The 26975-nt window shown below is 41.7% G+C and overlaps 1 protein-coding gene across 1 annotated transcript; it reads left to right on the top strand.

Annotated features, from left to right (window-relative positions):
• tesmin (testis expressed metallothionein like protein) lies at positions 1 to 25302 on the top strand. The gene is made up of 12 exons (XM_085357841.1): positions 1 to 32; positions 3913 to 4251; positions 4421 to 4511; positions 5389 to 5472; positions 10155 to 10284; positions 11523 to 11551; positions 11677 to 11735; positions 14107 to 14178; positions 15354 to 15456; positions 15962 to 16099; positions 23429 to 23532; positions 25119 to 25302. The coding sequence occupies exons 1-12, from the start codon at positions 1 to 3 to the stop codon at positions 25300 to 25302; spliced, it is 1365 nt and encodes a 454-aa protein (XP_085213967.1).
• The last annotated feature ends 1673 nt before the right edge of the window (positions 25303 to 26975 follow it).

The raw sequence follows: 26975 nt of genomic DNA, 5'->3' as shown, positions 1-26975 counted from the left end.
ATGTTCTTCATGGTGTCCTCTGGAAGCTTTAGGTGGGTCTGGATGAAGTTTTTAATAGTTTCTTCTGAGTCCTCTCCAACATACCTGAAAAGACAAGGTTATCTCTCATACAACGGGCCTGGAGATTGATAACAGTCTCCTTCATTTTTCTTATTTTCTTCACTGAAATGGGTGAGACTCCGTCAGGGATTTAAATTTTCGGTGTAAAATCTCCATCAGTGACAACACTGCGTTGAAGCTGGAAAATCACTTATCGATTAAATATTCCATCATCTTTACCTAACTGCCCATTTCTGTTTCGATTCTTTTATTTTTATTTTGAATTATTATTACTTTAAAGACCACCTGTGCATTAAGCGACCGATGAAAAGCCGAACACTTCCTGTATCTGTTTCAAACTAAAAGCCCTGTAGCCGTTCGCGGTAATAGAAGCCCTTCACTGTTCCTCAAAAAGCCTTTATTGTGAAACGGTTACTGGAATAAATTTCGGGAATCACTTTGAGGGCAAAATAAAATTGTGAGTGATAAAAGAAAAGAGGCAGTAAATAGATGTGTTGCACACCAGCATCGCTCATAAAGCCCGCAGTTCTTCTCCTTGAAGTAGGCTATGAGCGCAGCAGTCTGTCAGTAACGGCCACAATCTTTTTCACACTTGAATCCAAACGGTGAACACACGTGTAACTGATCGTAATGTATACATGTAGAACCGCGTTTGTAACCGTAGTAACGTCCGGTGTTCTGGCTGTCTTGAAAGGCTAGGTTAGGAGACCCAAGAAACCGCTGTAGTAAGGTAAGTATTCACAGTTATTTGTGTAAGTCACCAATAAGCTACATTGTGTGGTTAAAACTTAAAAATTAGTTAGCATTGTGTAACTGATTTATATTCAGGTAAAGATGTCAAAATGATTAATTATAAGTACCGTTAGGTTAACGGATACATTAACCTAGGCTAATCGGAATAACGTAACGTCTGACTTTTAATGAACCAGTTAACATTTCGAGATACCAGCTGAAGTAGAATGAGCTCAACGGCCTCTCATGTATAAAACGGATTCTCTTTACACCGCAGATATTTTACCGCAGAACACATTATAAATTTAAAAAGTAGGCTACAAAATAGTGGAAGCTCTCATCGGAGTTGGGGTGTGACAGTAAACAGGTGGTTACTCTAAGTGCTGAGTAAACAGAATTTGACTGTCTTGATAAATGTAGCAAATGCAGCGAGACAAACACAGGAACTATGACAGTAAACAGGTGGTTACTCTACGAACTGTGCTGAATTTGACAATATATTATCATATGTGACTGTGTAATGAATGTTGTACAGTAAAAATGAACAATAATTTCAGTCATTCTGAAATACTGTTGCTGGAGAATCGTGAACAAAGTTAAATGTTGTTCTGTTTATAAAAACATCTATGTTTCATGTTATGCTATAGTTTGTTTCGTGGTGTCGCAAAATAAGCTGTTTACGGCAATATTTTTTCATCGTTTTGATGGTCACTGTAGTGGCTATATTAATTTCTTAAAGTTCTCTCTTTCTCTTATATTTAATATAACCACACTACAGACAGACAAGCACCTGTTTTTATACGTTGTCATTAGCAACAACAACGACAGTAAAACCATCCCCTGTCCGCTTGTTTATTTTCAATATAAAACTTTCACAATAAAGCTCAAGATGCTGTTGAGTCTTTTCAAAATAAACTGAATCACATGAAAGAGTATGCAGAGTATTTACGGATGAAAAGCAAAAAGAGACGATTTTATTTTATTTCTTTGTTTGAGCAAAAAGAATCTTGACCGTCTCCAGTCAGTCCAGAATGCTGCTGCAAGGCTCTTAACAAAGACACGAAAAAGAGAGCACATTACACCAGTTTTATTCTCATTTCACTGGCTTCCAGTGCATTTTACAATTTGAAAATCATAGTACTGACTTTTAAAGCTCTGAATCATGATGCTCCTGCTTACATTTCCAATCTTTTAGAACCCCATGCTCCCTCTCGCAACCTGAGATCATCTAATCAAAGGCTGTTGGTCCTACAAACACGTTTTGAGACCAGAGGAGATAGATCTTTTAGAGCAGTGGCCCCCAGGTTGTGGAGTGCTTTGCCTCCATGTTTACGTTGCCTTGATTGTGTTTATTCTTTTAAACAGCACCTAAAGACAAATTTATTTAGATTGGCTTTTAACTAGAGTTGTGCTGTATGATCGATTGTGTTGTTTTATGTACATCTGTTTGACATTATTGTGATGCACGTTGTGGTTCTTATTCTGTGAAAAGTGCTATATAAATATCAGTTATTTCAGTACATTTTATCCCTACTTCCTGTGGGCAGCCTCCTCTTTTAGGCACCAGTACCTCACCTGTTCAAGTCTGCCCACCTGTGAATCTCACCCTGTTGTCCTGTCTCACAAAACCTTAAAATAATGACCCAGGAAACACATGAATTTGACAATAAATTTATTTTTAGCATTTCTCAATAAGACCATTAGAATAAAAGTTTTAAAAAAATTAGGTAATACAAATTAAAATTCTAGTAGTATTTAAACAAAAAATAATGTGCAAATACGAAACTAAAAATGGCTTCTGACAAAAAAAGGATTTTATTTTCCAGTCCAAAACAACAAGTTTTCGAAGTTTACATTTAACGTTTTTTGTGAAATGCTTTCACATTTTTTTATAAAATCCTTGCTTTCGTTTTCTTCCATCGTGCTGTTTTGCTGTTCGCGCTATGTTCTTCGTTAGTATTGAGTGCAGTGTTGGCAGATGATATAGGCAATATTGCCCCCATAGCTTCCTGTAGTGTCGACAAATGGTTGCAGCCATGCTGTCCACCTTCTCTGTGTATCTCTTAAGCAGTAAGTGGATCTTTATTGTCTGGCTAGCTCCACTGACATGGGAAAATCCACCTGTTAGTTATAGTTTATTTATTTATTTATTTATTTATTCATTTATTTATTTATTTATTTATTTATATAGCACAAACCTGTTAGCTGTAATGTTCAGGTTTCTAAAGCACTTTATAAATTAGGACTGTGTGAGGAGAATCTGTTTGGTTCACCAAACTGACAAGCTTGAGTCAAGCTTGAGGAAGCAACAAAAGCAGAATTGCAAATACAGCACGTCATCATCTCTGCTAAGAATATGCTGACGACCCCTCACATAAACAGTTTGTCACACAGTCCTCTGGCAAGAGGCTGCTGTCCATCACTTAAGCCTTATTTTATTGACTTCCTGTTTGACAAGAAGTCACTGATCTACACACACAGCAGATATTCTGTTTTTTCTTTTAAGATTCTTGGGTTTAGACATTTTAAAATACATATTATCACTCTTCAAGTGATTTAAGGAATATGAGCTTCTTCTGTGTAAACTTCAGCTTTCAACAGTTCTGCACTTTGACTTTTAGGTGAACGATTCAGTGTATTTCAGCTCATTTGAAAGTTATTTCACCAAATATTCAACAATGATTAAAAATTCAGCTCAAACCATTCTGCTATCAGCATTCACACTGCATTTTCTTCAGGAAATGCATCTTGTAGTTGGTTCTTAGTTAGCTAACATAAACTAATGTAAGTCTTTTAACCCCAATTAACCACCCAACCTGGTGTTGTTCTGCACTGACATAAAATACATAATTATAGTAAAAATATTCTAAAATATTCTAAAAACTTTAAGCGCTTATTTCTTAAATCCAGCTTCACAGACAGTGACTTGTATGTCGGCCTTTGAAAAGCAAGGCTTCAAGGTGTAAATGAGCCTATATACATGTAGTGTTTAACTGTCTTCAGATATATTATTAAAGCCAACTTGGCAGTTGAACTGAATCTTCAGCTTTAAAAATCCAAAATTCACTATTGATGTATTTGATGGATGTTTTATTAAAGCAGGTCTTTCTATTCTGCCAGGATGAATAGCCCTGCGACAGAGCTACAGCCACAGTACAACGAGGAACATGATGATACTGCTGATTCTTCTTCAAAAGGTTGCTGCTCTGAGAGACTCAATAATGTCTGTCCAATCTCAATAGAGATCCCCATTTGGTCTGGGCCTACTTCAAACATCAGTTTGCCAGGGATAGTTCCCAATCCTCATCACCATACTGTCCAATCAGAAATGTTGGACCCTCTCAACTTAAGGTATCATATTGATTCTTTCATTGATCCATATCAGTCGACTCAGTGTCAGCTGACTTATTCAGACTGCTTCCTGGAGCCACAGTTGAGCCAGTACCACCTTGTCAGTGGGTAAGCTTTACACATTATAGACACATTAAGTAACTAACTACTTTTGAACTACAATCAATTTTTTTGCTGGTGTGTTATTCAAAATGACTCTGATAAGTATGAAGATTTAAACCTTGCTTTTTATGTCTGGACCTTTGTGAAAGGAAAGTAATGTGTCTTGTTTCCTCAGCCCTGTGCCTGCCCCACCAGATGGCAGCCATCACAACTCAGTTTCTGCTTCTTGGTGTACCAATGAACACAGTCTCTACAGCATGATGCCGGTTAGTTCAATTAACCATTTTCTAGGATTTACTGTGAGTTAAGAAATATATGAAGTACTTTATTAACCAATATTTGGGTATATATTCCACTGTATGTGCACAAGCTCAGGGTTCTTCTCCACCACAAAGATGACATTCCAATGTTCTGTGTAAATGCTGATTAAGCATTCACAGTATTGAGATCCAAATCACAAACACACACAGGTACACACGTGCACAAACGCATGCAAGCGCACACACACACACACAGCAGATTTTCTGCAAATATTCTGGTTCTTCATTGGAGATTCTTGAGTTTAGAAATGTAAAATACATAATTTAACTTTTCAAGTTATTTAAAGATGAGCTTTCAATATTTAATCAGATTTGTATTTTCAATTTTTTTCCATTTTCATTTGTCATTAGTCAGCTTTTTCTAATGTACATTTTAAAGATGTTCAGCTACTTTTCAACTTTGAAACTTCTTCTGTGTGAAGTTCAGCTTTCAGCAGTTCTTCACTTTGGCTTTCAGGTAAATAATTCGATGTATTTCAGCGCATTCAACATTTCAACCCAGAGTTTTTGAGCTTTAATGAGCTTGAAATGTAATATTTGGTATGAGAATCTTTTTTCTATAATGTAGCCTGAACTCTGTTAGGAAAGCTTTCTCCTCCAGGCTTCTCGAAGGGCATTCTTCTTTGGATGTTGGCTGTCTTTTGTTCAATTCTCTGTCAAGATGATGCCGTGCTGCTTCAATGGTTTTTTTTTTTGAGGCCCAGGCTCTGGGGATTCCAGTCTTGACTGACAGTATTCTGTTGTGCATTTAAAAAATAAACTCTGGCTCCTTGAAAGCAAATTATAAACAATGCAAGACGTTTGTATATTTGTGTATTTTCAGGGTGAGTTACACAAGCCTTTTCCCATGGATCATCAACAGTTTCAGGAGGGATTGACTGAAGCCATGTCTCACATCACACACCCTGTAAGTTTAACAAATTTCTCTCTATTCACTAAGAAAGACTAGATTTCAGCAGGTCAAGTTTAATTTTGCATCCATGTACAGTGTTCCTACAGGGAAAACACTTTATCCCTGCCTTCTTGTATGTAAACTAAAAGAACATCACCAGATGTCAGCTCTCTATAGCCACACAGAATTTATTATGCTAATATGATTATTTTGTAAACAATATTCAAGCAATTTGCATGTAATTAACACACTGATAATTATGTATTTGTATTGTTGAATTATCTGTGGAACTTCTAGTAGACTGCAAGGCCTGTATTAAATATAATAATAAAAAAACAGTGCAGACTTTAAGGCACAATGTTTTTGAATACAGGAATTTGCCTCATGTAATTTTCAGGACTCAGAAACACATTTAAGTGCTGTTAAAACTGCAACAAATATACTGAGCATGATTTTTTTCCCCCTCTATACCCAGTTTTAAGCATCAGTATCACATAATGTATCATAGCTTTAATAGTAAAACAGTGTGCACAATAGTGCTAGGTGGAGCCTCACCTCACAGTAAGAAGGCTCTTGTTTCAAACAGGCTTTACATCTCTTTCTGTTTGAAGTTTGCATGTTGTCCATGTCATGTGGTGCTTCCTCTGAGCACTCGAGCTTCCTCTCACAGTCCATAGACATGGTAGATAAACTGTTTAAAGTGTAAAGAATATGAATGCATAGATGTATGTGGCTCATTTTCACTTGAAAAACTGTCATGTCATGTCTTTGACCCAGCGTTTTCTGTTTTCTATTGTTGTGATATATTTTGGTGTTTGGTTCTGTTCTTCCTCAGTTAATGTTTAGTCATTTCTGTCTGTGGTTTTCCTCTGGGTAAAGTCCGTGTTTCTGAGGCTACGTCCACACATACACGGGTATTTTTGAAAACGGAGATTTTCCGTTTTCGTTTTAAAAAATAATCCCGTCCACACATAAAGGCAGAAATGAAGGAAAACGCTGCTATGAACATGCCAAAGCAACAGGTGGCGATATATTCCTAACCGTGCAGAAATGTTGACCAATCAGAAGTCTAGAAGCCTCGGTGGGAAAAAGTAAACAAAGCTGGGGCATAGAAGCAGAACCGAGTCGTATGTGTGGAGGGACAGTAACTGTGTGTATATGTAAGCATTTAAACACTGCAGAGAGTACAATTAACAGTAACAGTATTATAGAAATTCATTTCACCGAAACAATAACGTGGCGCACAGGGTGACGTCAAAAAATGTGCACACCTTTGACCTGCATTTTCTCTGTTTTTCTAGTCCACACGTAAATGCAAAAACGGAGTTTTCAAAAATATCCACCCTGGCCGGAGTTTTTAAAAATCTTCGTTTTCAGTGACCAAAAACGCGTTTACGTGTGGACGAAAGGTGCAAACGCATAGAAAAATCTGCATTTTCAAAAATACCCGGGTACGTGTGGACGTAGCTTTAGTCTGTGTCTTTGCATGTGTGAGTTCCTGTTTTATGTTGTAGGTCTGCGTCTCCCGTCAGTGTTCTAGTTTCGCTTCCCCTTGTCTCGTTATGTCCAATCACTCCCAGCCGTGTCTCCCTCCTGTTTCCCATTCCCTGATTGCCCTGTGTGTATTTAAGCCCTGTGTTTTCTCGTGTGCATGGCTGGTTCGTCTGCTTATCTCCCTCCGTCGTCTCTGGTCGTCGCTCCCTGCATCTCTGTTTCTGGTTTGCTTTCTATGCTTAGTTTTCTCAGTTTAGGTTTTATTCAGTTCTGTTTTTCGCCACCCTCGCCTTTGTTGTTTGAGCACGTTCCTTCAAAAAAGCTTCCTCACCTCAGTTGTGCCGCATCTTGGGTCCTTTAATAATTCCATACAGCTCGCCTCGTGAACCGTGACAAAAACAGATCATGCTCAACAAAAAAAGAAAGAAAAGAAATTTAGATTATGATATCCAGTAAAATTGTTCTGATAGCAGTTTTTCCACAAAGCTTAAATATCTATCTCTGACCTGAAAATAATGAATTTGTTTACCTCTATACTGAGAAATGTTGAAAAATAATAATTAGGCCCTCTGTGAATCGCCACCATATCGTGGTGGAGAGGTTTGTGTGTCCCAGGTTTCCCAGGAGCTATGTTGTCCCCCTGGTAGGAGGCAAATTGGTCCTGGATGAGGGACCAGGCAAAGAGCGATTCAAAAGACCCCTATTAGTATATGATCAAGGAACAGTTCACCCTGTCTGGGATAGGGTTACTGGTGCCCTGTCCTGGAACCAGTTTGGTGGCTAAGCCTTAGTTCATGGAGCCTGGCTGGGCACAGCCCAAAAACGGGACATAGGCCCATCCTCCTGTAGGCCCACCACCCACAGGAGGTGCCTTAGGGGTCGGGGACGATATGTGTGTCGGGCGGTGGCCAGGAGCAGAGGCCCTGGCAGACCAATCCCTGGCTACCAAGACTAGCATATGGAATATCACCTCTCTGGTGAGGAAGGAGCCTGAATTAGTGTGTGAGGTTGAGAGGTACCATGATAGATATAGTCGGGCTCGCCTCAACGCAGGGCTCCTGGAGATGGGCTGGACTCTGTCCCAGTTCTAAGTTGCCCTTGGTGAGAGGCAGCGGGCTGGAGTGGGTATCCTAGTATTCCCTCGGCTTGCTGCCTGTATATTGGGGTTTCTCCCGCTGGACAAGAAGGTTTGTTCCCTGCGCCTTCAGTTCAAGGAATGGGTCCTGACTGTCGTATGCACTTATGCACCAAACGACGGTTCAGAGTACCCAGCCTTCTTGGAGTCCCTGGGCAGTGTGCTTGAGGGTGCTCAACCTGGGGACTTAGTTGTCCCACTGGGAGACTTCAACGGTCATGTGGGCAAAAACAGTGAGATCTGGAGGAGCGTGATTGGGAGGAACAGCCTCCCAGATCTGAACCCAAGTGGTGTTTTGGGTTAAACAACTCCTTGGTGGCAGGGCCCCTAGGGGTGGATGAGGTTTGCCCTGAGTTCCTGATGGCTCTGGATGTTGTAAGATTGTCTTGGTTGTTATGCTTCTACAATATTGCGTGGAGATCAGGGGCGGTACCTCTGGATTGGCAGACCGGGATGGTGGTTCCCATCTTTAAAAAGGGGAACCCTAGGGTGTGTTCCAATTATAGGGGGATCACACTCCTCAGCCCCCCTGGGAAAGTCTATGTCAGGGTGTCGGAAAGGAGGGTCTTAGAGTAGAGCCGCTGCTCCTCCACATCGAATGGAGCCAGATGATGTGGTTCGGGCATCTGACAAGGACATCTCCTTGGCACCTCTTGGGTGGCTTCAGGGTGAGGTGTTCTGGGCATGTCCCACCGGGAGGTTGTCCTAGAGCAGACCCAGGACACGCTGGAAAGACTATACCTCTTGGCTGGCCTGGGAACACTTTGGTGTTGTCCCGGACAAGCTGGAGGAGGTGGCTGGGGAGAGGGTGATCTGGGCTTCTCTGCTTAGGCTGCTGCCCCTGCCTCAGATAAGCAGAAGATGCATGGATGGATAGATAGAAAAATAATTATGACCCATTTCCCATGTATTTGACGGCCTTTAACTTGGAAACTTCTCATATTATGAAAGTAATATTTTGCATCGCTTAGTTAAAGATATATAGACTAAAGTTATGATTTCATAAATAATCTTATTGTGATGTGAGGAACTGAAAAACATCAGAATAATATTTACTTGATTTAGCTGTGCCACAAGGCCCAGAGGCTGGTACGAGATATGGACCCAAGTGCAGATACCACACGGAGACAGTGAACAATTTCATAGATTTTATTTGCACAGAGGTAGGTGACAGTTAACTAGCGACAATCGCCTGAAAAGACACAGGGACTTGGGAGACGCAGGAGACAGTTTACTGGCGAGAATTACGTGAAACAACACTAGGGCTCGGAACAGGGATTCACGGGGGCGAGTGGTTCTGTAACACAGGAAGAGAGAGATTAGTGATCAGAAAAGTGAACCGAGCATCAGAAGGCTGGAGAAAGACTTGAAGTGATAGGTAGGTTAAGCAATGAATATTTAATTGGTGTGACAGCAAAGCGAGGGAATGGTGGTGGAGAATCCAGGGTGAGACTGAGGCTGGCTAAAGATGAACTGGTGAGAGTTATTGACACAAGGAAATGAGGTAAGTATACAATTGAGGAGAGATGTCCCCGCCAGGCTTAATTGCATTTATATCAAATGTATTTGTCTCAGGAAATCAGAAGAAAAACAAAGCTTTTGGTTACCCCTGTGACAACCACCTGTGCAAACTATATTTACTCCAGCACTATTGTTAAAGGATGTCCACACAAGAAACAATTTCGCTGTTGCACATCACATTGTCCCACATTTCACTTTTTGCTGAGGAGTGGTTGCTGGCAGCATTACAGGCTCTGAATGTCTAGGTAGCCCTGTAATTACATTTACTACGTTTTCTACACTTTCATGTAAAGCAGCAGTATCTTTCCCTCTGAGGATACTGTGTGGAGTCACTCTTATTGCTGAGAAAAATTCAACTTCAACTACTTTGTGTCACTTGGAGTAGCTCAATATTAATGGCTTTCTCTGGCCATGTTGCTTCTAATAATTTTTTGTGCCTGAATTCATTCTGAAGTTTTGTCTAATGTATAATGGTAAACTGAAGTTTTAAATTAAAATAGAAGTAATAAGAAATTTTGTTTGCTCTTATTATTTTATCACCCTATAGATGGTGTGTATGGTCAACGGAGGTGAGCACTTGGCGCTAGTTAATCCACACCAGCAAGGACCTGTGCTTCTTACCATGGAATCTGCATCAGCTCAAAGAAATGACACTCTAACTCAAGGGAAAGGTTATGGTAAATTTACGTACTAGAGGTTATAATATTGCTTCAAGTTTAGTTTGTGCCAGCCATAAGATAAAGTCTGACACATAAAAGAGCAAGTCTTAAACCTTGATTTATGGTTTTATCTGACTCATTTTAACAGGACTTCTTTTTTAACCTCCTCCTGAAAATAGTGACCTGCTATTAGCATTTTTAATATTAATCTTATATTGGCTTTCAAACAAGTTCCAGCCTAGATAGCTTCCAGCCTAGCTGGTATTTTGAGATTGCTTCCTCATCGCACAATTTTATTTTTATTGTATTTTATTTTTAAGAATTTACTACAGTCTTCATCTACTAATGCATCTCCAGAAATTTAATCAAAAAGCCTTTGGGGTTCCTTCATGAACACGACCCTGAGATGCTTAAACTCCTCCATTTGGGTTCCCAACTCATATCTGACCCAGAGTGGGCACTCCATCCTTTTTGATGGTCTGCACAGAAGTCCAATAACAGAGCACCACTTGTGTGTTCAGATTGAGCAGCCAAAGACAAGACTAGATACGTGGATGTTTATTTTATAAGTATTTTATTATGTCTGGCAATTGTCTTTGTATGTATATCACTTTTTTCATTCCGTGGCTGTATTTTTTCCATGACCTCTGGTCTGTTCTGTGGAAGTATAATCACTTTTATAGTATATTTAACGATCACCTGTACATTGCCACGAGAAAAATTAGCATTTTCAACAATCCATCCATTCATTTTCTTAAGTGCTGATCTCATTCAGGGTCTTACTGGCCACTAAAAGCACTTTAGATTATAGCTTCATTCTATATGCTTTAAACAATTTTTCTCAATTTATAATCATCAGTACCCACAGGAAACCCATATATTTACAGGGAAAATATGCAAGCTCCTCACAGAAAGGCCCTTGCCAGAGTTTAAACCAGGATTTTTTAATTTTTTTAATTTTTTTTGCTGAATTTCCTTTCCTTGCAGCAAGAAGATAGGACTAAGTCATTTTCACCAACAAACCTGGACATAGAAAAAGAAAAAGTAGAAAATTGTGATTTTTAAACATAAAGATGTCATAATAGTTATTACAGATGTTGCAAGCTCAGTTTATGTTCCTATAGTCTCTTGCAACACAGTTGTAACCGATAAGTGCCATAGCTGATTTTAATTTTTAAAAATCAGCTATGGCACTTTACAGTTGTTGATTAAATTGGGATTTCTGTAGATGGTGATTTTCCTTTTGTGTTTATCAGAAGTGACTGTACTGGGGACTTCCAGTCAGGTAGGAATTACTTAGAAATTATTTTTTCCCATTTTGAATGATCAGTTGATTAACTGAATTTCTAATATTTCATCAGTCATGTATTAAGTCTTTTTTTTTTTTTTTTATTTCCCCTGTACCACCAGACAGCTGGTCCACTATACGAGGCTCAAGATCAGACATTCAAAAATCAGCTTCCCACAAGGTTAGGACTGTGAAACTGAAACCAAAGTGTGAGCATTGTGCTTAATATACTGACCAAGTAGGGGAAAAAAATCAACAGTAACTGCTGTTGTCTTAAAGGTCCAATAATGCACATATGTTGTAGAATCTGTAAACTGTAAATCTAACTTGAAAGGCTGCTAGTACCACCCATTTCAGAGAAAAGATTTGAATGTCTGATAATTAGCCAAGAGGAAGCCGTGAGGCTCATTCCCTAGAATACACAACAGCACAGACCTGAATGAGACACTGTGGCTTCTACCTTTCTCATTGAGCACTCGGGTTAATGGCTTGAGCATATTAGCAGTTTACCCTTTAGTTAATAGGCCAGGTTCACATTTCATTGTCATTCTGTTTATTTACAGCTGGAAAAGAAAAATATAAACAGCTAAATTTGCTCTGTTAAAATACTGTGTAAGTGAGTGTGAAGACTAGGAGAGAGGAAAAATCTAACAGACAGCATTTATACAACATGCCTCATGGAATTATGCAGCGAAGAAAACATTGATAAATAACTCTAAATATGTTTTATATGTTAGATTCCTGAAAGTAGCCACCCTTTGCTTAGTTGAGAGCACTGCAAACCCTTGGCCTTCTCCCAATGAGCTTCATGATGTAGTCACCTGAAATGGTTTTCACGACACAGGTGTGCCTTGTCAGCGTTCATTTGTGGAATGTCTTGCCTTCTTAATGGGGTTGGGACTATCAGTTGTGTTGTGCAGAAGTCAGATTGGTACACAGCTGACAGCCCTAACTGTCAGCTGAATTCATATTATGGCATGAAACTATCTGCAAAGTAAATAGAAACGACAGTCCATCATTACTTTAAGAACTGAGGGTCAGTCATTCCAGAAAATTATGCAAACTGTGTGTCCCCAATTGCAGTCACAAAAACCATCAAACTGTACACGAAAATGGCTCACATGACTCACAAGGCCAAGAGTCACCTGTGCTGCTGAGGATAAATTCATCTGTTACCAACCTCAGAAATCGCATGTTAACTGCATCTCAGATTAGAGCCCAGATAAATGCCACACAGAGTTCCAGGAGCAGACTCATCTCTACATCCACTCTTCAGAGGAGACTGCACAAATCAGCCCTTTATGGTCAAATAGCTGCTAAGAAACCACTACTAAGGAAAAGCAACAAGCAGAAGAGATTTGTTTGGGCCCAGAAACACAAGGAATGGACATTAGACCAGTGGAAATCTGTGCTTTGGTCTGATGAGTCTAAATTTGAGATCTTTGGTTCCACCTGCCATGTCTTTGTGCGATGCATGGTTCCCACTGTGAAACATGGAGGAAGAGGTGTGATGGTGTGGGTGTACTTTGGTGACACTGGTGGGGATTTATTCAAAATTGAAGGCACACTGAACCAGCGTGGCCAGCACACCATCCTGCAGCGACATGATGTTGGACTATCTTTTATTTTTGAACAGGACAGGGACCCCAAACAAACCTAGCTGAGTAAGGGCTATTTGACCAAGAAGGAGAGTGATGGAGTGCTGCGCCAGATGGCCTGGCCTCCACAGTCACCTGACCTAAAACCAATCAAGATGGTTTGGGATGAGATGGACCGCAGAGTGAAGGCAAAAGGGCCGACAAGTGCGCAGCGTCTCAGAGAACTCCTTCAAGACTGTTGGAAAACCATTTCAAGTGATGACCTCACGAAGCTCATCGAGAGAATGCCAAGAGTGTGCAAAGCAGTAATCAAAGCAAAGGGTGGCCAAAACATGTAAAGTATGTTTTGAGTTATTTCAAACTATTTTGTTTACTCACAAACTCCATATGGGTTCATTCTTAGTTTTGATGCCTTCAGTGTGAATCTACAATGTAAATGGTCACAAAAAAAGAAAAAACATTAAATGAGAAGGTGATGTATGCTTAATCATTCAGGTAAGGAAATCCCAAAAAGGTTGATTCTGTTCATCTGCACGTAGCGTTTTCAGTGGGAGAAACTTTTTGTCACTCATCCGAGTGACTTTTTCAGTCTCAGCTGACTGCAGGTTTCCCCAGTGAACCAGGTTGGGTCAGCTGATGGACAGAATAAACTTTTTGGCATTAAATGAGAAGGTGTGTCCAAACTTTTCACTGATGGTGTACTTATTAGTGTTAATTAGCCGACTAATGACACACTAGAATTATATATGCCTCCCTGGCTTCAGCTTAGATTTGTCTGTGCTTCATTTACATAAAGCTTGTGTGTGCGTCTATGTGTGTGTGCACACTGTCATACATTTTAAAAAAAAATCCTTGAATTCCTTGTTATGTTTTGTTTTTTGTTGTTTTTTATTTTTACCAATAGTATATGTATATTATTTAATGGGAATAAATTCTTAATTTTTACCCTTATAGAAATGTTGGCATGTTTTGTGACTCAAAGTCCAGGAAGCCCTGCCATTGTACCAGATCACAATGCCTCAAACTGTGAGTAGACATCATACTATTGCTTTTCTACTTCAAAACAATGTCACTAAACACTAGAAGATTAACCAATAACTAAAATTTAACACTAAAATGTTGTTCATGTGGCTTTAAGAGTTAAGAGGGCTGATGACAATTTTCATAGTATGAGATTATTTTAAGTATTGAATTTGTAATATTAAGTATTATGCATGGATTCATTAAATATGGCCTGCCAAAGATATGAAAAATAAATCAAGTCACTCTCAGGGGGTTGGGTGGGAGTCACCGATAAGATGTGCTTGATGGTAATTTATTACAGGCTCATTGTGCTTTTACAACAAATGTAAAGGACATTTGCATCATGTGATTACATACAAAGTCTATGCAGTGAGGCGAACTGACACTAATTCACATGGGGAAACGCAAATAAAGCCTAATCAGCATTCACTGAAATTGATCACTTTTGGTGAAAAATTTGCTGTATACTCTACATGCCTGTGCAAGCCCACAGTGGGTATTTGTGGGTAAACCATGGGGCTCTGTGGGTAGGGTGGGCAGAGCATCTCTTAATTTAGTTTGGCTTAATTTACTTATCCAACACAGGTTTCAAGTGGGTGTATCAAAGCGCAAAACTGGGTTTTCTATGAGAAAGGCTATAGTGGGGCTTGTCCAGAGGAAACTGTACACACACGGGAGTAGTTCAGCCACATCTACTCTCTGTGGGCTGGCAAAGGTATTTTTACCTGCACATAATACAATATAAAAACTCGCAAATTTCTATCGGGATAGATTTGCGGGAACGTACAAAAAAGTTGAAAAACCTGAGGATAAAATATGTTTGCTCCTGAAAAAAATGACTAGAACAAAGAGCAGGGACACGGGAGGGAAAACCCAGAATTTAAATTCTTTCTTTTGGCTGGCACCACATGTAAAACGCCTGGACATGGCCACACAGATTAGGCCCAAGGGTCTCCAACATGACTGTAACTTAAGGTGAAACTATGCTTTGAAATTTGTGTCATTACATCATAACTGAGCATTCTCTCCTAACCTTAAACCAAGTCTTCACCTTAAAATGTTTGGATTTGCATGAAGTTTTCCCTCCAGTTGACTGTGTAATGTTACTAACAGACACTTACAAATTACATTTTAAAGGTAATTGTTGTTTGATGTGTATTTCTGTGTTTCTCTTTAAGCTACTGTGAGTGTTTTTCCAATGGAGTGATGTGCAGCAACTGTGACTGTTCTAACTGCCACAACAATGCAGAGCATGAAATGAAGCGTCTCAAGGCGATTAAGGTTGGCAGTGCTTTTTGAAAACATGGTCAAGTCAAAAACCCCATTAATGTTTGTGTGAGTTAGTTTTAACATCTAAGAAAATAATGAAAAATCTGTACGTATACTGTATATGTCAATGAGATGCCAGATGGATTGACTGGTATTAAAATTGGCAGATCTGAACCCAAGTTGAGACTTAGTTTAACACTTTCTTGGATGGAACATTTCTTCTTACGTATTGATATTCTTATCAAGCAATCTAACCATTTTTGAAAAGTCGTCAAAGTGCTTAAAGCATATTTCCAAGACCGGGAGCCTCATCCACAAAAAGTAGTATCAGTACAACCAATGTGCATATGGTGTGCACCTCCAAAAATACAATTTTATAAACTGTGTTGTTTCCACCTGGAAATTGCAGTATGTAGATGGTGTGTGTGTATGTATGTATGTATGTATGTGTATATTTTGCTTAGCTTGTGCTTCTTTCTTATTCTAACCATAAGATACCCATATTGTCATTATGTAGTGGTGTTTAGGTCATAACCCAGATGCCTTCAGGCCAAAAATTGCTGGTGTGAAGTCAGGAGCAGTCAGAGGTTGGCACAACAAAGGCTGCAACTGTAAACGCTCTGGCTGCCTTAAGCGCTACTGTGAATGCTATGAGGTACACACATACATAAAGAGTACCATTGTAATGGTCCCATAATCATAAAACAAGTTGCGTGTTTAAATGTGGAGGTACCTTTTTCAATCTTTCATGTTGGTGAGAGGGTATATCTGCTTGAGTCAAAGTCACATACACAAGGCACATGATTCTTCTAGTGGATGGCTTAGTTTGACATACCTACCAGCACAGTTATCCATAAATCTGCATGTGCACTGTACTTACTACCATGTCATGTGTCATGTCAGTCAGTGGTATTTTTCACTCTCACTGGTAGTCCCTTCACTAACTTGCCTGGAAATAGAGAAAAATCTCTCTCAGGTCCTGCCCACCATCTCCTCGCCTTCAGTTATTTTGATCATTCTTACCAGAAGTCATGAAATGTCATTCATTTTCTGTGGTCTCCGGTTGCCATATATCCTCAGTGTGGGCACAGGAGAAATTACTGGACTTTTTTTTTGTGGTCATTTTGCCCCACCAACACAGTGGATTTTGAATCAAACAATCTCAATGTGATTGTATTGCAGACGTATTTAATCTATTGCATTCGTCTTTAACAGTTCAGTCAATAAACACTAATGACCCAGTTCCACTTGCAGCCACATGTGGACATACCATGACATCACCTCCGCCATGTTTGACAAATGATGTGATATGCTTCAGCATTCAGTCTTAGAATATACCACATTGGCCTCCTAAAGTTTTTGCTCTCAATTTCAGACACTTCCTTATATTCCAATAAAAAGCTAGCTTATCTCTCTGAACCAACTGCAGATCGTTTATCTACCTAACCTGGAAATGAGAAGGAAACAGAGCCTCACCTGGCCTTGAAATTGCCTGTCAGGCAATTATCCAATTACGCCTGAAAATGGAGACTATGTAAAAACATGGCTCTAATTATTAAGCAATTCACACAGTACTTTTGTGAAACTATTTGAATTAAAATCTTGATGTGATTTAAAACTCACTGCGATAGTGTAAAGAGCCAAAATTACAAAAAATGAGTAATTATCCAAAAACTTAAGGACCCCATAGTGTATATTTGTCATATGAAGGCTGTGTGCAGGCAGGAGTGGTGGTAAGGAGAACCCAATGCGCAGACACTCAGAGGCAGAAAGTAAACTCAAACTCAGATTTATTGCTAGATGGCAAACACAGAACTAGCAAAACTGAGAATACAAATACTAAACTGAAAATAACAGTAACACGGGCGGGCCACACAGCAAGATGAGGGTCAATCACAACACGAACAGATGAGAACACAGGGCTTATATACACAGAGGGAGCAATCAGGGAATGAGAGACAGGAGGGAAACACAGCTGGGGCAAATCAGGCCTAACGAGACAAAGGAAGCGAAACCAGACGCATTAACATGAGGCACGGACTTTCAAAGTAAAACAGGAAACATAACACAGAGACGCAGACTTGACACGGGGATAAAGCAGACAGGGGAGACAGCAACTATGGATCACAGACAGAAAACCAGAACACTACAACTCTAACAAAACCCACACAGAGAACCTAAACTAAGAATAATCGTATAACCCATAAGGCAAAGCTAGACTATAATGAAACAAACAAAATCAAAGAACCAAAAACACAAAACACTGGGTCGACGACCCAGGCACCCTAACAATATTGTTTAACCATATATTCCTTTTTTTTTTTTTTTTTTTTTTTTTTTTTTTCCGCCTGTCCCATTTGGTTCTTTAGCCATCAGAATTGTTGTCTGAAGACCAACAAGGATACCCAATGGATTTACTTTGCCAAATGGATCATCGTGGCATTGCCGTATTGGTCCATTTGGTCGATCTTTGTTTTTATTATTTATTATATTTTATTTACAGATGTTACAGACGGGACAGACATGAGTGAGAGATAGGAAAGGGAAAAAGAAAGAGGAAGGAAAGGAAAAACAGAAGGGGAGAGGGACAGTGAGAAAGGGGGGGAGAAAAAAAATAAAAATCTCCTGGATCACCTGTTGAGAGAAGAATAGAAAACAAGCAAAAAAAGACAAAAAAAAAAAAAAAGAAACAAAGCAACATACTAAACACAACACCATCGCATTAATCTAGCTAAGTGTAAACAGCAGTAAATACTAAATATTCAATGTTGTTGTGCAGCACGCAGGACAGATGTGCTTCGAGGTAGCAGCCAAGAAAGGTGTAATTTGGGTCTACGAGCAGTGAACACCCGTGTGCATACCTGTGTGGATCAGCGCGCTTGTATTCCAAAGGTTTCTCCATGTAACGATCTGCTAGGGAGTGTGGGGGGGCCACACTCCCTAGCAGCCCCGGAGGAGCCCCGGAGGAGATCAAAACTCCAGACATCCAGAGGCCCCCAGAACACAAGAAACCATGGAAGACCAACAGAGGGGCAGCCGCGCCACTGTTCCAGTAAGAGCTGAGGAGAGTCCCAGATGAGGGTTCACTCAGCAGCCGCGGAGCAGAAGCCAGGGGGAGTTGCAGTGACGCGCCCGTGAGCTCCGCCGGCCGCCAGCTGTGCCTGAGTGACCGAGCCCCAGGCCGAGAGGCCGGGGGCACCCCACCCCCGAAGGGGCCCGAGCGAGCCCCAGGCTCCAGGCCCCGATAAGCGGCCGCCAAGGAGTGAGCCGGTGTGTACCTGGACGCCCACCCCCAGACACAAAGAACCACCAACGCACCGACACCTGAGGGAGTCCGCCACCGGCAGGGGAAGTGGTGGTATTCCTACAGTACTTTATTCCGTACACTTTATCTAGCTCACATATACAGCCACTTTAGAATAAGTATTTTACACAACATGCATTTCTTTGGTCTGTGGGAGGAAGTTGCAGTACCACACAGTCACAGGGAGAACATGTGAATTCCACACACAAGACCAGGTACGGTTTGAGCACCCTTCTTTCCGTGAGATAACATTGCTAATCGCTACTCTACGCTGCCGCCTAAGTACTTCTTCACCATACAATCTAAGATATATCTACATCTGCAGATGTGATGATATAATTACAAAATCAGTCGCTGGCCTGTGACCTAGGGTGTCCCGGTGCCAAGTGCACTCATGAATACGCATATGCCTGAATGTTGTGTAGGTTATGGAAAAAGCTGTGATTACTACAGGAGTCCAATAACAAAACACCATTCATATTCAGATCGATAATCACAGTCTCGAAGCCCCCCACCCCCTGGACAACTGAGTCAAGACAGGTTCTAGAACCTAAGCCAGGGATCACCAACACGGTGCCCGCGGGCACCAGGTTGCCCGCAAGGACCACATGAGTCGTCGCCCGCGGGCCTGTTCTAAAAATAGCTCGCCATAACAACTTACCAGTAAGCTGCATCTATTTTTATTTATGATAAGTGCTTTAAATAGATTTAAAGACCAAGGCATTTTCCTTGGGGGGCTCAACCCGGGGTAGCGGTCATGTCCGGTTAGGGGCTCTGTTGGCTCTCAGGTGACTGTTTCCTCGCGGCTGTGTGCAGCGGGGCTAGGGGAGGGTCTGTGCTGACGGACGTGGGTTACTGACCTGGTAGCCTGGCTGCCCCTGGGTGGGTCCGGGATGGGCGTGAGGTTCTGGGGGCGCTCCGTCTCTGGGCTGGGACCCGGACCGGGCCTCGGGGGCTTGGGTCCTGGTTGGTGTGTTGCCGGGGTTGTGGGCGGGTGGGTGCATGGGGGCCCAGCCCTGGAGCGGGGTGCCGCCGGTGCATCGAGCCACCTGGGGGGCTCTTCAACTGGTGGGGGAGATTGTCACATCTTGCAGGAGCTTTCCTCTCTTCAGGAGCTCCCTCTGCAGGAGGGGGAGATACAGGAGAGGTGGAGGAAGATCTCAGCCTGGGTGTTTATTGTCTTATGTAGTCTGGAAGATGAGTGGATGGTGGGGTGGGTGCAATTTTCTCTGTGGTGGGGTTGGGAGGACTGTCCCGGGCTCTGTGGGGCCGGGAGGCGCTGCTGCGCTGGGCCCCGGTCTGGATGGGCCTGGGCCCCCTTTCCCTGGCGGGTCGCGGAGTATGGGGGTGCCTACTGGGGTCAGCGGGGGAGCTGGCCCTAGGGAAGGGTCACTTGCCCCTCCCTTCCTTCCCTCCCCATCTCCAGCTGCCTCCCTCTTCCCGCTCCACCACAACCACCCACACATGCAGGACCTTGGAGTAGGGGTATGTCACCAGGGTGCAGAGGAGGCTACCCCCCCCTCTGTCCCCTTCTGGCTGCCTCTGCCTCAATTTTATCCCACAACTTAGACATTCACATTACTCACACTCTCATTACACATACATATAGGATCTTGGGGGTGGGCACGATACACGGAGTCCAAAGTACCATCAGGGTGTACACCCCACCCCTGGCTTCGTTGCCCACCTCTCAATTTTAAATACACGTAGACATTGAGGGCTAGCAGGAGGGACCATGTGCTTACCTGCTGCTCTCTGGCAGGTAGCTCCAAGCCCTCCTGGGTTTTAAATGCACCTTAGAACACACATGCATCAACACTACAATGAGCGGGTGGAGGGAGGTTTGGAGTCTTCTCTCACCCCCATTCTCTGCGACCTGCTGGAGCGGGGGGGCTAGGAGGAGGAGTTGGCCGTCCGACTGCGGTCTGGAGTGTGGGGCCTTCCTCCTGCTGCAGAGTCGGGGCGGTCTGCCTCCCCCCACCGTAGGGAAAAGGGTAACACCACCTGGGTCTGGGTGCAGTTCCCCCCTCCAGGGGCAAGGGCACCTAGACCCGGTTTGTAGAGTACGCTTGGGGAGTGTGATCGTGTGTACAACGTCTCTTTATGTCTGTCTCCACGTTGGTTGAGTGTGGAGTAAGTGCATATGAGAGCATGAGGGTGGGAATGGATGTTTGTATCTGTGTGTGCCTGTATGTCTGTGTCTATATGTCAGGTTGGGTGTCAGGCGCCACCTCTCTGGGGACATCTCAGGCCCTCCAAGGTTTGGAGGCCTATCTCCCCCTACCACCACTTCCCCTGCCAGTGGCGGTCCCCCTCGGACATCGGTGCGTTGGTGGTTCTTTGTGTCCGGGGGTGGGCGTCCAGGTACACACCGGCTCACTCCTTGGCGGCCGCTTATCGGGGCCTGGAGCCTGGGGCTCGCTCGGGCCACTTCGGAGGTGGGGTGCCCCCGGCCTCTCGGCCTGGGGCTCGGTCACTCAGGCGCGGCTGGCTGCCGGCGGAGCTCACGGGCGCGTCACTGCAACTCCCCCTGGCTTCTGCTCCGCGGCTGCTGGGTGAGCCCTCATCTGGGACTCTCCTCAGCTCTTTCTGGGACAGTGGCGCAGCTGCCCCTCTGTTGGTCTTCCTTGGTCTCTTGTGTTCTGGGGGCCTCTGGATGTCTGGAGTTTTGATCTCCTCCACACCTGCTTCATGCCCTGGAGGACGGGGCTGTGGCCCCCCCACACCCTCTAGCAGATTATTACATGAAGGAACCTTTTAAAAAACAAAAAACAAGCGCGTCCATGCTCACAGGTGTACACACGGGTGATCACACCCACAAACTACACCCTTTTTGGCTCCTACCTCAAAGCACACTGTGTTCTGTTGATCTTATGTGCTGCACAATAATGTTTAATATTTAGTATTTACTGTCATATTCCCATATATCATTGTGATGTTGTTTATTCTATTACTCTTGTTCTCTTCTGCTTGCTTTCTTTTTTCTTTCTCAGCAGGTGACCCAGGTGATTGATATATGCATTTTTTTTCTCTGCCCGTTCTGTTGGTTTTTGTCTTTTGCCCCTCTCCCCCGTCCCTCTTCTCAGCTGTTTCTCTTTCCCTCTTTCTTTCTCCCCTTCTTTCCCCCAGTCAAGTCTGTCCCGTATTCAGTAAGTGAAAATAAAATAAACAATAAAAGGTGAATCAAATGGACCATTACGGCAAGGCTGGGATGGTCAGTTTGGTAAAGTAAATCCGTTGGGCATCTTTCTTTGCCTTTAGACAACAATTCTGAGGGCAAAAGAGCCAAACGGGACAGGCAAAAAAAAAAAAAAAAAAAAAAGACCAGATGAGCATCTTCTCTGTGCATTTACAGAGAAAAAAGGTGCTGCACTTTCCCTCTGTGCAGATGGTGCTGAAAGACAATGCTTCTGCATCTGAGACTTTTGACAAAGTTGCAGAAAAGTACACTCAAGTCATAAACTGACTTGGTCAAGAGTTTGAGAACAGGTTTTGTGACCTTGATCAGCTTGAGCCATGTGTCTCATTCATTTCCAATCCTTTCATGAATGTGGACACAACATGCATTGCTGAGCAACTAAGTTCAATGTTCAGCTTGGATGCTGGACAGGTGGAAATCGAAATTGTAACATTGCAAAATGACGTCCACCTCAAAGCCTATCAGGGTGCACCAAACTTTTGGTGCCTTGTTGACACAGAAAAGTACAGTGGTGTTTGCACAGCAGCTATGAAGGTTGCCAGCCTGTTTGGTTCAACCTATCTTTGTGAATCAGCCTTTTCTGACATGAACTTCATCAAGAACAAACACACTGGTGAACAGCATGCAATGCCAGGTTTCCCACTAACAGACAAAGAAAGCCATATTAGATGTTCTCAGTGGCAACATTACAGTGTCATGTCAAAGTTGAATTTAATTATTGAAAAACAAATGTGTTTGTTAAGTGTAACATGTCACAATTTGCTTTAAAATGCTGCCAATAAGTTCTGTAAAATTTGAAAGTTGATTTTTGTATGTTACATACATACAAAAATAATGTATGTCACAGTGCATGATTTGTTAAAAATTGTTGTAATTAATAATTAATGATATTCATCTATGTAAAGACACTAATTATGTTAATTATTTTTCACCATAATTATAAAGAATGCAAGTAGGAAACCAGGTAGGAAACAGATAAATATCAATATGCAACGCTTTATTTCTATAAATCTCTGCAAGTATTTACATTTTCAAGTGATCACTTCTACAACATTTTCACTTACCACGATAACACATAATTAAGTTAAATTGAGGAAATTTGGTATTTGAGAAGTGTGTGACAAACTGGTAGCCCTTCATATTAATCAGTACCCAAGAAGTAGCTCTCACTTTCAAAAAGGTTGGTGTGACCCCTGACCTAAGCTGTGCTGAGGTGAGCTTGATCCAGCCACTACCTCTGAACCTTGCACTACCGCTATCAGACTTCTTCACCACCATTGACATTCCATGTACCTGTTTTGGCAGCCCCCACAACTGACTATATTATTTTAATGATATTATGCTGGTTGTATTAATGTCAGTTTGGGTCTTTGCAGATATTTGGCTAAGAATTACATTACCTTTGAAGCATAAGTACGAATACCAGTGATCATGAATCAGCTGTTAAAAAATTCACCTATATTTGTTTGATTTGTGTTTAGGCCAACATCATGTGTACTTCCGGCTGTAAGTGTGTGGGCTGTAGGAACTATGACGCAGGCCCACAAACTGGCTCCAAAGACAAGATTGTCAATGCGAAGGACAAGTGAGTCATGAAAGTATTTCTTTTTGATAAGCCCACACAAGAAAATCATACAGAATTGGTATGATTAGGCAAACATAATCTCAAACCAGGGTGTGAAATAGTGTCATTGTGTCAACACAGAGATACATAGGTGTCTTTTACGGTTAGTGTGTGAACAAATTGGAAGTAACACTCTTTTCACTATGGCCAGTATCAGTGTATCAAAGCATCAACACCAGAGACACCTTATGCATTTCTCAGAGACCAGACAGCAGTTGGTGTCAGTTGTTGCAAACACAGGTGTTGTACCATGCTGCATCACCATGCCTTTTCATCAGAGTTTAGCAATTAGTCTAGTAATCAATAACACAGGACGCTTAGCCACATGAGAACCAAGGATGTTCACTAAAGAGGTAAAGTAAAATTGTCATTTTATATGGGGGAATAACGTATTTTGAATATTGTTTAATGCTAATAAGTTGCTACATTTGGGCTTAGTGTTGGCGACGTTCCTGAACCTGGAGCAAATTCTCATGTGATAACCTCACCAACATGTGTAGCTTTGCTCTTAGGTTCAACACTGCTTCGGGATATCGTGTTGCATATTCACCAGAACTAATACAAAGTGGTATCTGAGTGCACCCCAGTGAAATGGCCCAATGAGGTCCATGCCAATATGCACAAATAGGACCTCCATTAAAGGTAACAGGCACAAAGCGCTTTTTGAATGGCCGGCTGGTTAACCAGCTGACACTACACGCACCATCGCTGCACGTCCACGCCCTGCTCAGGCCAACGGCCTCTACTGCGGCCTGAAAACCATCCAGAAGAGGCTTTGGGGTGTTCCCCTACCCACATCCTGCAGAGCATCATCACTGGTGCCAAGGGGGAGTAGCGGCAGAGCAACCAGATTTTCCAGCACTTTGGTCTGCCGCTCAGCCTGGTCCTGCTTAAATTAGGCTTAAAACTTTGCTTTTTGCTTAAGCATATAGTTGTGACTGGATCAGGTGACCCTGAATCCTCCCTTTGTTATGCTCCAATAGGTGTAGGCTGCTGAGGGATTCCTATGATGCACTGTTTCTTCTCCACTCACCTCTTTTCACCTCTTTTCTCTATGTGTGTATATATATATTATTTGTGCATTTAATCATTACTAATTAGGGTTAAACTCTGGCTCTTTTCAATAGTGGAGCTTTTGATCTATCTCCTTCTGTCCTCCGATCTAATAATCAGAAGGTTGGTGTTCGATCCCCGCCTGCTCCAGACTATATGCCAAATAAGCTTAGGCAAGATACTAACCACAAGGTACTCATTATCCATTTGAGTGTGAATGTTAGATATCAAGCACTTAAATATGTTCTCTCACACTACTGCTGGCGCAGAAAACTTTATGTTAACAAACAGATCAACAACCTAAACAACTCTGTTTAAGTTGTTGATCGCACTAATTCTATGAAAGTGGTACTCATCTACTTACAATTAGAGGTATTTATGGAGTTTTTTTTTAAATATTTCTTGAATTAACAAGCCCATTTATTTATTTATTTATCTTATTAAAAAAAGATACCAGAGTACTCATGTCTGTGAATGTTTGTTTGTGTGCTCAGGTGGCCTGTATCGGTGATAACCCCAGCTGTACTAGAGGGTGTAGGTGACTGTCTTTTTGCTCAGGCTGAGATGGCTGAGAGAGACACTCAGAGCCCTGCCCAGGCTGAGCACATGGTCCTGTGTGAGTTTGGACGCTGTCTTTCTCAGATTGCTAAAACCATGTTTGAGAAAAAGACAAACTAACACTTGTACACTGTAGAGATGGGAAAAACCGATTGCTTGCAACTTCAGAAAAGTAGACTTGGATGATCTTTATCTGTATATTTACAAGTTGTAATCTCTGGTTTCTGGAAGCTTTTACTGGTCAAAGTGAAATTTGAATAACTTTCTGAAATGTTTGTTGTTAATGTAAATTCATGTCACTGTTTCCTTTTCTTATTTTAAGCTTCAGATTTAGCTTTCAGAGTTGTTACATAAGAGACATGTTTATCTTTTTTAATTTGTGTATTCTTGTGTTATTTATGTTGTTGTGAATATAGGGCAATGTTTCTATTTATAAATTAGCCTTGAGATAATAAAGATATTCTTTGATATCTGGTACGTAGTGTGGATTTATTTTCTTACCAGTCTGAATAATCCTGTGTGGATAATGGTGACGAAATCAAAGCCTATTTGTGCTTTAACAATATTTTTGTTCTACATTTTTAACTATAAAATAATTCAGGAACTCTTTAAAAAGACAATTTAAATTAGTGATGGCCCATTTGAAGCTCAGGTGCATGTGTCAAAAAAATCAACACACTGCTTCAGAAACACTGCCGAGGGTTGGTTCGTCTGAACAGTCAAGTGATCAGTGATGTCCAAAACTTCCTGATTCAGTGGTTTATGAGGAATTGAATCATTGGCGGGATGTGTGCTGTGTTTCGATGGTGATTTTGTGTGAGAGACAGTCAACCTAAGCTAAAACACAAAACTCATGAAAGTCTAGAAAATAACATATTCAGGAACCAGACATCATTATCTTACACTTTCAAAAATAAGTCCAGAACAACAACTCTGACCCAGGGTCCATGACGAGGGTAATCAGCAAACTGAACAAATTAGACCTTATCAGATTATTGACTGATCACCACACTAAATTTCCTGGGATCAGCATAGAAATTGTTGTGATCAGCTGTCAAATTCAGCACTGAGACACTCACACTTTGAAGCTGGATTTAAGAAAAAAGTGCTTAAAGTTTGTAGAGGAAGTATAGCACTATTATGTGCTAGTAGCGAGAGTGACATCACCAGGTTGGCTGGTTGCTGCTAATATAACTGCATTAGTTTAAGTTAGCTAACTAGAGAGTACGATGCCGAAGTATAGCAACAATAAAGTCATCTTTATCTCTATGTCTGTCAGGGTTCATGGGTTGTTGACCCAGTGTTTCAGTTTGTTCATATTCACTGTTTATTTTCCATGTGTTTCCTGTCTTACTGTGTTAACCACCTGTCTACGTGTGTTATAACACAGGAAGCAGAACAAGAGATAAGTTAGATTAAGTTAAGCTGTGTACTCACCAGTCTCTTATCATCATCATCATTAGCCTGTGTATTTAAGCTCTGTTTCCCTCAGTTCATTGTCTTGTTATCGTCAATCCCACGTGCCAGTTTTCCAGTTGAGTTAGCTCACCCTTCAGCCAGTCAGTCTCATGTTTTGTTCATCCTGCCTTTACATTAAAAAAATGTGCACATCCTTCACCAACCTCTGTTTGGGTCCTCTCTTCTCCACATCCACACCACAACGCCTTACAATGTCTACTTTAAGCCAATCTTCTGAGCTGTTTTCTTTTCCCGATAGCAACTAGATCTGAAAAAGAAAGTGTTACACACATTGAGTCTGCAACACTGTCCAAAGAAATAATCAGCTTGTGTGT

This window comes from Diplotaxodon limnothrissa, linkage group LG7 (genome assembly GCF_057381915.1).
Source record: "Diplotaxodon limnothrissa isolate DT_005_m linkage group LG7, D_limnothrissa_male_GT1.1, whole genome shotgun sequence".
Taxonomy (NCBI): domain Eukaryota; kingdom Metazoa; phylum Chordata; class Actinopteri; order Cichliformes; family Cichlidae; genus Diplotaxodon; species Diplotaxodon limnothrissa.
The sequence above is the reverse complement of the archived record's forward strand: the minus strand, read 5'-3'. Positions and strand labels throughout refer to the sequence as shown.